The sequence below is a fragment of the Mixophyes fleayi genome, chromosome 1 (genome assembly GCF_038048845.1).
Source record: "Mixophyes fleayi isolate aMixFle1 chromosome 1, aMixFle1.hap1, whole genome shotgun sequence".
In the NCBI taxonomy this organism is placed as follows: Eukaryota; Metazoa; Chordata; class Amphibia; order Anura; family Limnodynastidae; genus Mixophyes; species Mixophyes fleayi.
The window spans coordinates 418,341,652-418,355,759 of NC_134402.1; the positions used below are offsets into that span (position 1 = coordinate 418,341,652).

Sequence of the window (14,108 nt, forward strand, 5' to 3'; positions counted from 1 at the left end):
GCATAACTATACAAATATTCTTGCTGGTTTTACCCCTAATAGTTCATGGACTTCAATATAGAATAAATATATATATATATATATATATATATATATATATATATATATATATATATATATATATATACATACACGTGTGTGTGTGTGTGTGTGTGTGTGTGTGTGTGTGTGTGTGTGTGTGTGTGTGTGTGTGTGTGTGTGTGTGTGCAGACGACAGTTCCTATATCTGTGAATCAGAGAGTCTGCATCTGGTCCGGAGACATTATCTTAATGTTCTCCAGAGAAGACGTTATGGCTGTGTTGTGTCTGCCACTGTCTGTACACACAAATTCCACCCAGCATATAATACAGTCTATTAATGTATGTATAAAGCAGGAAACAGAGCTTACACCATATATGCACAATATACTTTTTATAACTGCTGTCCTGACACTTATTGCTAGGTGAGCTCATTCCATTTTATTCCATCATCCCGAGATTCTCTAATGTTTAATCACTGAGTTACAAGAACAAGCAATGACACTATTTCACATACTGTGGTCTATGCATCAATAACATGTGGTGCTCTTAAATATGCATCGCTGCACATCTTAGTGATGCATATTTATGCACTACTAAGATGCACCATGCCGAGGCTACTCTGGGAGCCCTGGCGATGTTACCCCTATGCTGCAAGATTACCCCTATGCATCCTGAGATGGCGTTACCTGTCTGCGCAACACAAAGCTTATCAAAGCTTGATGCATTGCAGAACATCGCAGTCCCCATAGTAAGCAGAGTTTGAGTGACAGCTTTGCAGACTTGTACTGTGCACTGTATGGATTAGTGGATTAATACACAGGGACAGTCATGTCATAATAAATCAAATGCCTAATGAATCAGCCTTTGGACCTGTATGAGAACCCATCAAGACCCTGTGGGAGGAGCTGCAGTTGTCTGTTGTGTTGTCAGAGCTGCAGTGGAATATCAGGGTAATACTGAACAGTGTAATTTGCCTCCATGGCTCATATCTGTAATTTTACATTTTGGGTTTTAGTGGTCCTTTAAACATTGTCAGGCACAGAAAGAATGATTTCTACCGACTGTAAATATCATATTGGGGGGCTTTAGGGGGCATTATACAACTATGTGACATACATGCCTCACTTCTGGGGATGTGAGGCAGAAAAAAAAGGAAGTGGGCGGGGCTTGAGTGCACAGTTCATGTCATTAAATGGGCTTGGAAATCGCATGGTCAAGCTCCAACCTCCTCAGTCAACACTTGGTGGCAGGTATAGGATGACTCAATTCACATCATCACACCCCTGCCTCTGTGTGTTTACTGATGTGGGTGGAGCTTGAAGATGCGATTGGTGTCATGTCGCCGCCCCATCTTGCAGCACAGTGCTCTGCAGGAGAATTACTTGCTCTGTCAGGGGGGTCCCGGATATCTCCCTCTAATTCAAGAGTCTCCTGGTCATTCCAGGAGAGTAGACAGCTATGCTTTGTGGACACATCTAATAATGTGTACCTCTAGCTCTTTTAATGGAGATAGTCATAGAAAACAGTTGTGTAAATCTAGGCTGTCCAGCTGCAGGCTGTGGGCCAGGTGCGGCCATTCAAAGCTTTTTGGTGGCTCCCCACCTTCCCCAACATCCTGCACGGCCTCTATGTTTTTGCAGTAGTTGTCCTGCAAACATATAGTTATCACATCAGTGTCATCCTGTTCATAGCTGAACAGCAGTGATCTATACGTTATCAGTGTTTATGTAGATCTCCCTACACAGCACTAATACATAAACATATACCATTACTGTGTGTCAGAGTGCATAATGGCAACATCCTTATTACGTAAGAGACAATGAAGATAAACAGTATCCAGACATAAAGATAATTGTAACTTTGGTAGAAGTAAACAGATGATTACGCGTTTACTTGTGATTACAGAGTGTTACACAAGCACAAGCCCGAATCATTGCCAAGAAGTTACCATACATTCCAATAGTAAAACAGTTTTTATTTAGAGGTTGGGGCAAATCCCAGCAAAGGGTGCAAAGGGCAGCTTACATATAGGGCCTGATTCATCAAGGCACATATCTGACTATTTCGAGTGCATCGTATGCAAAATCACTCTGTGCATGTCCAGAACTGGGAGACAGGTCTGTGAACTCAGCCACGTCTGCTCCATCTTCAGACTCAAAGGACACTTACTTCAGCCTACAATTTCAGGGTGTGTGAAGTGGGCGAGGAAGGGGCGTTTTGCTGAAGTCAGTGTACAGCAGGGGCCAAACCCAAGCACACGCAGCCATTCAATTGCTGAGTGTCTCGCAGTTACTTGTTTTTCTGCCAGGTCTCTTGCTTCTGCTACAGGACTAGTCTTCATCAGTAGTGATATGACAGTCTCGTATGCATGCTATAACATGTGTTTGCAATCACAAGCAGGGGAGGGCTGGCAAATTTAGCCCGGGGAACAAGACTCAACAGCCTATTAGGCACATTTTAAAAGGTAAAAAAATGCAGCTGGCCCTGTGACACAGCCCACGGTAGCCCAATATGGGACCCGCCCAGCCTGCCCCTGATCACAAGTAATTGTATTTCATGGGGGAAAACACTTTTTTTTACCTGTTTTATCATTAATGCCTATATTTAATAATTTGTTTTTCCTGTGCGTAGACCATACAGGGTAAAACAGTACAGAGCAATAAATGAATAATACCAGTACTCCAAAAGCTCCAAGTATAGCTAGTACAGCGGAGTTGGGGCAGAAGAATAGGTACCGAGACTGGAAGGAAGAGGGGCTTGCTCGTAAGAGCTTACATACTAAAGGGAGGGCAGACAGGAGGCACAATGAGGAGCGAGTAGCTGGACAGGGGAAGAGAGGGGAGGAGATCAGGAGTAAGGGTGGTATGCTTTGAGGAACAGATGAGTTTTAAGTGCTCGTTTGAAGGTGCACAAATTAGGGGACAGTGGGATGGAGAGAGGGAGGTTGTTCCAGTGTAGGGGGACAGCCTGGGAGAAATCTTGGATTCTGGAGTGGGATGAGGTGATCAGAGTGGAGCAGAGGTGATGGTCATTGTCCAATCAAAGGGATCAGGAGAGAGTGTGAATGGAGAGGAGGTTGGAGGTATATGGGACAGTGGAGTGGGAGAGGGCTGCGCTGAGAATGCGTGCCTTGATCAATCAGGCTCATACTGTCTGCTTTTCATTTATCACACAAATAGTGAGGCCCATGTGTTCTCTGCTACATAGTTGCAAACTATGCAAAGTAAATATTAGTTATTTTTCTGTCTTTGTAATTCAGCGCCACCTAGTGGTAATGTGGAGATAATATAACTCCATGTTCTAAGGCTATATGTTTGCTGCAAAATATATGATACTTTAATGCAGGTCACAGAACTGGATTTCTTTGAAGTAAAACTTCATCCTACAAATAAACCAAACTTTATTTATAGCTATTATTTCTTCTAATAGACAATTTATATTATTCCTTAGGGTGAATGCAGCCATATATCATCATGTCAAACTTCAGGCAGATAAAAACGTAATGTGAGCCCCTTGGTGTTCCTTATGGTAGAAATATAATACCAGAACTTAAACACCCTATTATATGATTTAATGAAATCCAACCAAACTGTAGTGTTAGGTGGTATTCTGTATGTTGTAATAAAATGCTGTTTTTTACATGTCTGGGGTGCCCCGTTCACCTGATCCATCATTGTCACCAAAGCCTCCAAGAGTCCAGTGCTGCTCCCCCACTGGTCACCTGTATCTGACAACCAAATGTGTTGTCAATGCCCCTCCCCATTGCATGCGAACATTGGCTGTAACCTCAACACAATGAACTCCACCCAATAGTAAATGTAAAAGTTTAAGTGGAGTTAATTGAAAAATAAAGAAACAGTAAAATGATGTATTCACCCGATTTCTGTGTAATTCCGAGTCGCATCTCTGACACTTACATGTGTTTACGTTTAGGTACTGGCCAGTCTGCGTACTGTAAGGAATAATTTTGCTGCAATAACCAACTTGCAAGATCGAGCGCCCAGCAAGTAAGTAAAAATACTTTCAAACTTACAATTCCGACCAATAGTCACTTGACACAATGATTCCATGAACTATCCAACTATTCACTTTCTTTCCTGCATCTAACAGATGTCAGTCTGTCTCCCCACACTTAGTTTCTGGATCTTTTACACCAATTTAAATCACAATTGTCAAGGAGGAAGTGACAGGATCATTGGCCGGAAGAATTGGAGTTCACCTAAAGGGGTTGTTCACTTTAGACCCACTATCCTTGATGGTTACGGGCTCCTCCACCCACAAGTAGTATATTGGTGGGGGTCCATTTACTAAGTTCTCCACTGTTATCTCACATTAGCTGTCGGATGCTCCAAGTCTAACACTGGGGAGAATGCTGGAGGACTGCAGATTCTAGCAGCGGAGGACACCTGGGGACAGGAGGTGTGCACAGGGAATTGATTTGCCACATCTGAACAAGCGGTACCTCCAACACCATGTGTTATGTGCACTCACATCTGCCCTCAGCGGTTTGCATCTCCTGGTTCATCATCTTCTAGGATTGAAATCTCGAACCCCCTGGCATTATCCCTGGTGTTAGACACATCACAGACCTGCACCTACTAGAATGAGAGGTGGCAGAGCCGTAACTTAGAATTCTAGCGCCTGGGGCGAGAAAGACAAATGCCGCCCCCCTAGCCCTCATTTTTAACCAAATGAACCTAAAATATTTCTAAATTGCGCCCCTCTTCAGCGCTGCACCCTGGGCGGTCGCCCCTGTCGCACAGCCCTAGTTACGGCCCTGGATGTGGGGTTGTTCAAAAGTTCACAATCCCTTTAAGGAAATCAGATTTTCAGCAATATTCACAATAAAATAAGGTTTGGGACTATAACTGCTTTTGTCTTAAGTATGAGATGTTCTGCTAAGTGTTTTAATTTGGTGTGCTGAAACAGTGCAATGTTATGCAAATGACTAGGCTGACGAGTTAAATAATGAAATGTAAGGTCATTAGTGCTGAAGAACCAAGTTACTGTCTCCAAACATTGTCTTAAATGATTTTTATTGAAAATTAAAACTATGAAGGAATACATAGTTCACCTCTGTTGACCGTGCGTCTAGTCCTTCAACAACTACAGCCTAAAATATGCCGTTCTGCTTGTAGCCTGTGTTCAGGTCCTGCAAAAAACTACTTGTACCTGTTATGTTTAAACTAGTCATTGTACAGGCTTAATCAGATTTCTTATTTTAGCTCAGCCTTATTCCATAGAGTCAGAGGGACCTTCCCTTTGGGCATTTGCTCCATATTATGTTGGCCGGCACCTGTGTTTATTTTAGGACAGTTTCCTTTACATCTCTGTACCTCTGTACCTCTTGGCCTGCTTCGCTAGCCCTGTTTTCCCTGTTTTATTAAGCTTCGGCCTTCTTCTTGCTGATTTCTACCATCCCTTTCACTATCTGGCAGATATAATCTGATTTGCTTTACCCTGTCACCTGTGTTTGCATATATTTGTGTATCATGTTGTGTTTTGGTTCTGTTTTCTGTATATGTAATGTACGGCGCTGCGGACCCTTTGTGGCGCCTTATAAGTCATAGATAATAATAATAATCTTTGTCTTTTTTTCTTCAATTGTCCAATGTCATAACCTCTAATAGTCTGTAGTGCCCCCTTGTGGTTGATTTATGTATTAGTGCAAGAACCTATCAACCCTTTTGGCTGCCACACACAGTACGATCCTACCGCTCAGGGACAAGTCCCGAACAATAGGATCAGTGTCAAATTTGCCACCAGATGACAATTCCATGTATATGTCACAGCCCCCTATTCTCTATTACAACTGCTTAGATTGTTCTGTTATACCGGAGTTGTATTTTCTATCTGTGTGCAGGAGCCTATAGTATTATTATTAATGTTTATTTATACAGCGCCAATCATATTACACAGTACAGAGGATGTATAATCACTCACATCAGTCCCTGCCCCATTGCAGCTTACAATATTAATTCCCTACCGCACACACATCCATACTAGGGTCCATATTTGACAGAAGCCAATTAACCTGCCAGTATTTTGGACTGTGGGAGGAAACCTGAGCACCCAGAAGAAGCCCATGCAACCACTGTATTGTACAGCAGCCGCGGCGCTGTCAAAAAAGCGTCTGCGGACGCTTCTTTGACAGCGCCGCGGCTGCTGTACATTAAAGTGCCGCTATGTATGGGCACTGTTTAGTCCCCGTTCTTCACGGAGGGGAGGGGAACCCCCCCTGCGTGCGCCACTGTCCCTGGTTGGAATCAAACCCATGACCACAGCCCTGTGAGGCAGCAATGCTAACCACTGTGCTGCATCTTTATAGTGTATTAGTAATCACAGAAAAGCTCTTCCTATTTGATGCTCTTCCTTTTAAAACTTAGACACAGGGTATAAATTAATGCTATGTAAATAAAAGGATGAACATGTTTTGTCTGCCCAGCACTAAATGAATTTTTAACTAAAGAAAGAGTCTCCACCTCTGGAGATTTCATTTTTGTAATTAAATGTAACATACCCATAGGGTGTATTTTCCAAATACAACTCCCTACCAATCTTGCAGCATTGGTTACATACTGTATACATTGTAATATTATACTATGTCTACCCTGTGAAGAGAGAAGTCTCTTTGTATTTAACAGAATGAGGTACTGTTAGATACACCCTCTAGTAGAGCGAATCTAACAAACACTGTGAGCCAGGTAGGGAGTTCTGTCTGCCCTATGCGTCTATTAAATTCTATTAAATATCCACAAGTTAATTTGGGCCAGAATATAGAATTGTGCAACAGTCATATTGTAGTTCTATTAGATGACAGTCTTGGCTGTGGATACACAGTAAATGTTTCATGTGCCTTGGTGCCAAAACATTATTATTATTATTATTATTATTATTAAGGTTTTTCGTGTAGCACCTCTATCCTTTTGTACGTGGCAATAGGTAGATGACTAAACAGAGAAAGACTGACTGACAGAATGGGAAGCTAAATGTATAGATGATCCTGTGCAGACCATGGCAGCAGCCAAGCGATATGGGCACTAGATGGCGCTGTTACTCAGTTACTTAGACAAGGTCAGCACTACCATTTATGATGGATTTTAGTTATCAACTCTTGGGGGTATATTTACTAAACTGCAGTTTTGAAGAAGTGGAGATGTTGCCTATAGCAACCAATCAGATTCTAGCTGTCATTTCGTAGAATGTGCTAAATAAATGATAACTAGAATCTGATTGGTTGCAATAGGCAAGATCTCCACTTTATCAAACACGCAGTTTAGTAAATATCCTCTTTGGTCTTTAGTTATATACAGCTGATATTTATCATTCCTAAAACATTATTTTCTATATTTTTTTTTTTTACAGAAGATCAACAATGTGTAACCAACCATCCATCAACAAAGCAAGTATACCAGGTAAGACAAGGCCTCTTCTGCTGCATTCGCTGTTTTACAAATCAAAAGTTAAAAAAAAAATAGATAATGATATCTGCCATATTTACCACTTCTGATGTCTCAGCAGTGACTGTGATTTGAGTCCCGCCCATTTTCTGCCAGAAAGACATTAAGACATGCTACACAGTACATTTCTTATACAGAATTTTAGAATGTGGCTTTTTTAAGGTACAACACAGATTTATAAACAGATTTTGACATTTTCTTGTGACTATAAGTTTAGGTCTGCGGTATAGCATGTTACTGATGTGTGCACAACCATGTGACTGAGCAGTTAGAGCCTTGGAGAGGGTGATATGCACATTTTGTGGAGAATCTTTATGTTGTACAAATACAGAAAGCTAGCATAAAGCATATATTTTTATTTTACTTTTAAGTTATTTGATAGGTATTTTATTTACAATACAACCTGATACAAAGCTTTAAAGTGCAGCTTGTACCTACAGACAGATGGTGCACAGGTATAATACCTGTGAGGTATCGTGTATCTGTCACTACACAGGGTTATGGACTGACCCTATAGTCATGTGCATGCAGCCTATCAATGCTCTAGAAAGTAGTGACATCACTGAGGCCTGATAGGCTGCATGTTCATGTGCAGTTCAGTCTATAGTGACAGGTACATTCTAATTCAAAGTTCTTTTATTAGATATTATAGGATATAAGATTTGAGTTTTATGTTTGTTGTCGGTGCTGATATATAGCTTTGCAGCTAATTAATACAAGTCCTTACACCACGCACGTTGTGTCTTTGTTACTTACTACATGTTTCCACAAGAGCGGTCAGTAAAATATAATTCACATGTTTGAACTACTGACCTCTTATAATATTACCGTTGGTGATAAATAACAATCACTTATTGTATAGAGCATTTCATTATATCAGTAAGTTTATAATTGTATCATTTGTTTTGCTTTTTCATTAATATATAAAACTGACTGTTATTGGGTTAGACATTGCTCTTCGGACCATGTTGCGTTTGCTCTTGTATTTCGCTAAGGGAGATCTCTTCTCCACTTCTGCGGAATGTCTGTTATTTCCATTCTGGTCACTGCGATATTTACTGTTTTACACATAGAAATGAGAGTGGAACATTGTAAGTCCACCTTCGAACCAGATATCCACATGTGATGCGTAACTGGCTCTTCTATTAATCTGTAATCAAAAAACAGTTTCCTCCCACATTTGTGGCATATAGTGGCTACGTGGCCAGGACTGCAGACCCACCAGAGTGGACTGTCTATCAGATGGGAGGCTTCGTATGGGGAGACATGACTACACAGCATTCCTGCGACTATTCAGATCGAGCAAATCTCTAATCTCTACTAAACAGACCACACTGATGCTTCTTCAAGTCCACAAGCTCAGGGGCCACAACGCCACTGGTGATGTGACTGATATTGTAGAATGGTGTCATGATGCAGTACATAAACCAACCAGTAAAGATAAAGAATAAAAGTAATATGTACATAACTTTCTGTAATCCATACAAGTATCCTGGAGACCTGGATTTGCTCACCATGCTGTGTGACCCATGGTCAGAAGTTCCAAATGTAATAAACATTAACTTACCGGATGGTAAAGGACACCTTTAAAGTCAAGTATTTAATTAAATTCCTGTGTTAGCCTCTACAACCTCTGTTGGAAGTCTACTCCACCTATCTACTACCCATTTGGGGAGTAATACTTCCTCATATTTCCCTTAAAACTGCTACCCTCCAGTGTTAGGGCATGCTCTCTTCCTTTAATACTTCAGTACCTCTGTAGATTGTATTCCTACTTTACCTTTTACAGATTTGTGATGTGCCCAGTGCCCCATTTTAGATGCCCTTATTTTTCACAATTTCTAATTTATTTATGTCCTTCTGGAGATATGGCCTCCAGAACATAACACTGTTTAATAGGCATGCTCTCACCAAAGATCACCTTCTCTGTCACCACCTCTGGGTCTCTCTCCCCCCCATCCACCCTTCCAGTCGGGGTCCCTCAGGGCTCTGTTCTGGGACCCTTACTCTTCTCTCTATACACCTCCTCCCTGGGTGAACTCATCAGCTCCTTCGGCTTCAGCTACCACCTTTACGCTGACGACACCCAACTATACCTCTCCTCTCCTGATCTCTCTCCCTCCCTCCTCTCTAGGGTGTCCGCCTGCCTCTCTGCCATCTCCTCCTGGATGTCCTCTCGATTCCTCAAACTTAACCTTGCCAAAACTGAGCTCATAGTTTTTCCTCCCTCTCATACCCCATCCCCTTCTGACCTCTCCATCACTGTCGACAACACCTCTATCTCCCCTGTCCCCCAACTTCGCTGCCTTGGTGTCATCCTCGACTCCTCTCTCTCCTTTGGCCCCCACATCCTCTCTCTTGCTAAATCCTGCCGCTTCCAGCTCCGCAACATCGCTCGCATCCGGCCCTTCCTCTCCCAAGATGCCACCAAATGCCTTATCCACTCTCTGATCATCTCCCGCCTGGACTACTGCAACCTCCTCCTCACTGGCCTCCCCCACTCTCATCTCGATCCCCTTCGATCCGTCCTTAACGCTGCAGCTAGGCTTATTTTCCTCTCTCGCCGCTCCTCTTTTGTCTCCCCCCTCTACCTAGCCCTTCACTGGCTCCCATTCCCCTTCAGAATCCTCTTTAAGCTCCTCACACTCACCTACAAGGCCCTCGCCAACTCCACTGCGCCCTACATCTCCACCCTCCTCTCTATTCATGCTCCATCCCGCCCTCTCCGTTCTGCCTCTGACCGTCGCCTCTCTTCCCCCCTTATAACCTCCTCCCACGCGCGTATCCAAGACTTCGCCCGCGCTGCCCCCCTCCACTGGAACAAGCTCCCTCCCTCCATCAGAACTTCCCCTAATCTGTCCAGCTTCAAACGGGCCCTAAAAACCCACCTTTTTCTTAAAGCCTTTCTGTCTCCCACTTAACTTCCTACCTTATCTTCTGCCTCTGTCCCCCTACTCTCACTCTCTCCCCTGCGTCTCTCTGTCTGTCCACCCCTCCCCTTAGATTGTACGCTCCTCTGAGCAGGGCCATCTCTCCTCCTGTTTCCACCACTTCTAACTCTGCTCTCCAGCTACTTAGCCCTCCTCCTCGAGGGTCCTCCACCCCACGTCCACTCTCGCTCCCTCCTCCCCCCTGGGGGTCTCCCTGTCTTCCGCGCCCTCCTCCCCCTTCCCCGCCCTCTCTAGCTGTGCATTGAGCGTACTGAGTTGCTGTGTTTACTGTACTGTGCTGTCTCCCATTGTATTGTGATTTTGTTTGTCTCTGTACGGCGCTGCGGATGCCTTGTGGCGCCTTATAAATAAATATTAATAATAATAATAATAATAATCTACATAGTGCAACACACCCAGAACATAACACCGTTTAATAGGCATGCTCTCACCAAAGATCTACATAGTGACAACACACCCAGAACATAACACCGTTTAATAGGCATGCTCTCACCAAAGATCTACATAGTGACAACACACCCAGAACATAACACCGTTTAATAGGCATGCTCTCACCAAAGATCTACATAGTGCAACACACCCAGAACATAACACCGTTTAATAGGCATGCTCTCACCAAAGATCTACATAGTGCAACACACCCAGAACATAACACCGTTTAATAGGCATGCTCTCACCAAAGATCTACATAGTGACAACACACCCAGAACATAACACCGTTTAATAGGCATGCTCTCACCAAAGATCTACATAGTGACAACACACCCAGAACATAACACCGTTTAATAGGCATGCTCTCACCAAAGATTTACATAGTGGCAACACACCCAGAACATAACACCGTTTACTAGGCATGCTCTCACCAAAGATCTACATAGTGACAACACACCCAGAACATAACACCGTATAATAGGCATGCTCTCACCAAAGATCTACATAGTGGCAACACACCCAGAATATAACACCGTTTACTAGGCATGCTCTCACCAAAGATCTATATAGTGACAACACACCCAGAACATAACACCGTTTAATAGGCATGCTCTCACCAAAGATCTACATAGTGCAACACACCCAGAACATAACACCGTTTAATAGGCATGCTCTCACCAAAGATCTACATAGTGACAACACACCCAGAACATAACACCGTTTAATAGGCATGCTCTCACCAAAGATTTACATAGTGGCAACACACCCAGAATATAACACCGTTTACTAGGCATGCTCTCACCAAAGATCTACATAGTGGCAACACACCCAGAATATAACACCGTTTACTAGGCATGCTCTCACCAAAGATCTACATAGTGGCAACACACCCAGAATATAACACCGTTTACTAGGCATGCTCTCACCAAAGATCTACATAGTGGCAACACACCCAGAATATAACACCGTTTACTAGGCATGCTCTCACCAAAGATCTACATAGTGGCAACACACCCTCTCTCTTTCTGCATCTTACCCTTCTTTCTGTGCACCTGACTTACCTTCCCTATTGCTTTACTACATTGCCTACCTACCTTTAGGTTGTCTGAAACAGTGACCACTAGATCCACCTCAGTAGTTGCCATGTTTCTGATGTTAATTCTATATTCACCATTTCAATCATTGAACACTTGTCCATTACTCTTATCTTCTCAGATCATCTATGCTTTTGGACACCTCCCAAGGTGTCCAAAAAGATAGTTACATATCTTTGTGTCACCTGCAGACTTTCCCATTAGCAATTGCCAGGCACTGTCCCCGTACTGCTCCTGTGTGCCGAGGACGGCTGCCATCCTCTTCCGCCGGGCTCGTCCGGTTGCCTATCAACGGGTTTCCTCCTCCTCTCGGTCCGGCTTCTTGAAGGCACTTTCGGATTTCCCTTGTATTTCGTTGCCCGCACTGGTATTGACCTTTGGACCGTTCCTGACTACTCTTGCCTACTCTCCGTGGTACCTCGCTTCCTTGGTTTCGACTCGGCCTGTCTGACTACCCTTTATTCGCTGCACTGGTGACTTCCTGGGAGAACCGCGACCTGCACATCGCACGCAGCAAAGCCCAAACCTCCTTGCGGGGGTCCCTGGTGAACACCGGTGGTGTGTTAGACTCCGCGCCTCTCAGGTTAGTAGTGCTAATACCAGTAAGTGATATTCTCTGTGTAAAAGTGTGACAGTATCCCTTCTGACACCATTGACTTGTTTACTTTCAGTTTAGAGACTTCTGTCAGAATCCTCTCCTCTGTCAGTGTACACATGTCTTCCTTTGTTTGGTCAGTATTCTGGCTACATATCTAAGGTCTCCTTCTACTGTAAATATACTGTATAACAGAAATCATTTTTAAGCCAATCTTCTATACTCTGGTTACCCTCGACATGACTTTTTTCCTCCATCTTTAGTCGTGCTCCGTCTTTACTCTCCATTACGATTCCTCTTTGTCTTTTTCTCCTCTAACGTATACATCATCTAAAACAGGGCTTGTCCCATTTACATTTAATCTTCAGCCTGGATCTTTGCACTTGTGATCTCTTTCTTAGCTTCCTTCTTCTTATTTAGATATACTTCGTTATATGTTTATATTGTCTGAAAATCATTTTTATAATGCTTCATACCTTCCTTTTAGAACCAGTTTGACATTGCTTTCCATGTGTTTTCCTAACCTGTGTTTCATCCGTTTGCTCCACTCTGCAAAGGCAACACTTATTTTCCCATCTCTAAGTCCAAAAATCTAACTTTGTTTTTTGTGTGGTTTGTGTCATCCTCTGTCTTTATAATAAACCACACTGATTAATTATTGCTGGAATCAAAGTTCACGCCTGCACTTGCCTCCGATTCTCTGTCACCAGTTGAGAATGGCTTCTTTGCGGATGGGCTCTCCCACTGATAGCTTGAGAGTACTTCCTTGGAACTCCGGTTTCAAGTTACTTCCTGCAGCAGACCCATTCTAGTCTAGTCCAATCTCCTATCATTATTACCTCTCTATTCATTGCTCCTTTAGAATTCTATCCAATTCTTCTTCCTGTTCTGTAGGTCAACCAGTAGGAAGAGCAACATTCCTCTTCTTCTAAGGTCTCAGTTTTAATATCTTGTATTAAAGTAACTTTGATGTTGTTGTTTCAATCGTGAAGTACTTCTGTGGAACTCTTCACCGCCTCAGCTTTCTACTCCATCCTTCCTAAATAAAGTGGAACCTGGTACGGCTATATCCCAGTCATTATTTTCATTACACCATGACTCTGTAAGTGAGGTTACTGTAACGAGATAAAGGGGTGAAGAGGGCCCATTTTCAATGGCGTTCCTTGCCATGCATGCTGCTCCCACTCCGCAAAGGGACTTGAATTCGGCACCATCTCAGACCTGGCAGAGATGAAGTCTTGTCTGATAAATTGGACTCGTTTCACGTTTGCGTGTTGCTCTTTGGCAGAGAAGCACAATTATAAAATAAAGTTGAATTGAATGAAAGATTTCCCAGAACACTTGTTCATCACTTTATTATATATAACATAATATCTCCCAAGAAGAAGCCCCACCCGCTCACTACAATTGCCCACTGCAGAGAAATGAAGTGGGATTCTTCATGAAGCCTCTTCACTGCCAGCCAATCACAATCGGCCAGCATGGGAGACCACTTGTGATTGGCAGGCGGTGAAGGGGAGTTACTCTTGGTCATGGTAATTTCATACTGTTCATT

General features: G+C 43.1%; 1 protein-coding gene across 4 annotated transcripts in view; it reads left to right on the plus strand.

The window, feature by feature from the left end:
- LOC142099587 (3',5'-cyclic-AMP phosphodiesterase 4D) overlaps window positions 1–14,108 on the plus strand; it is a 548,136-nt gene that overhangs the window by 376,826 nt on the left and 157,202 nt on the right. For all 4 annotated transcript variants that reach the window (XM_075183172.1, XM_075183201.1, XM_075183182.1 and 1 more), the window contains exons 4-5: window positions 3,955–4,028; window positions 7,387–7,436. In XM_075183172.1, coding sequence (XP_075039273.1) covers window positions 3,955–4,028; window positions 7,387–7,436 — 124 coding nt within the window. The remainder of the gene's footprint in view (window positions 1–3,954; window positions 4,029–7,386; window positions 7,437–14,108) is intronic.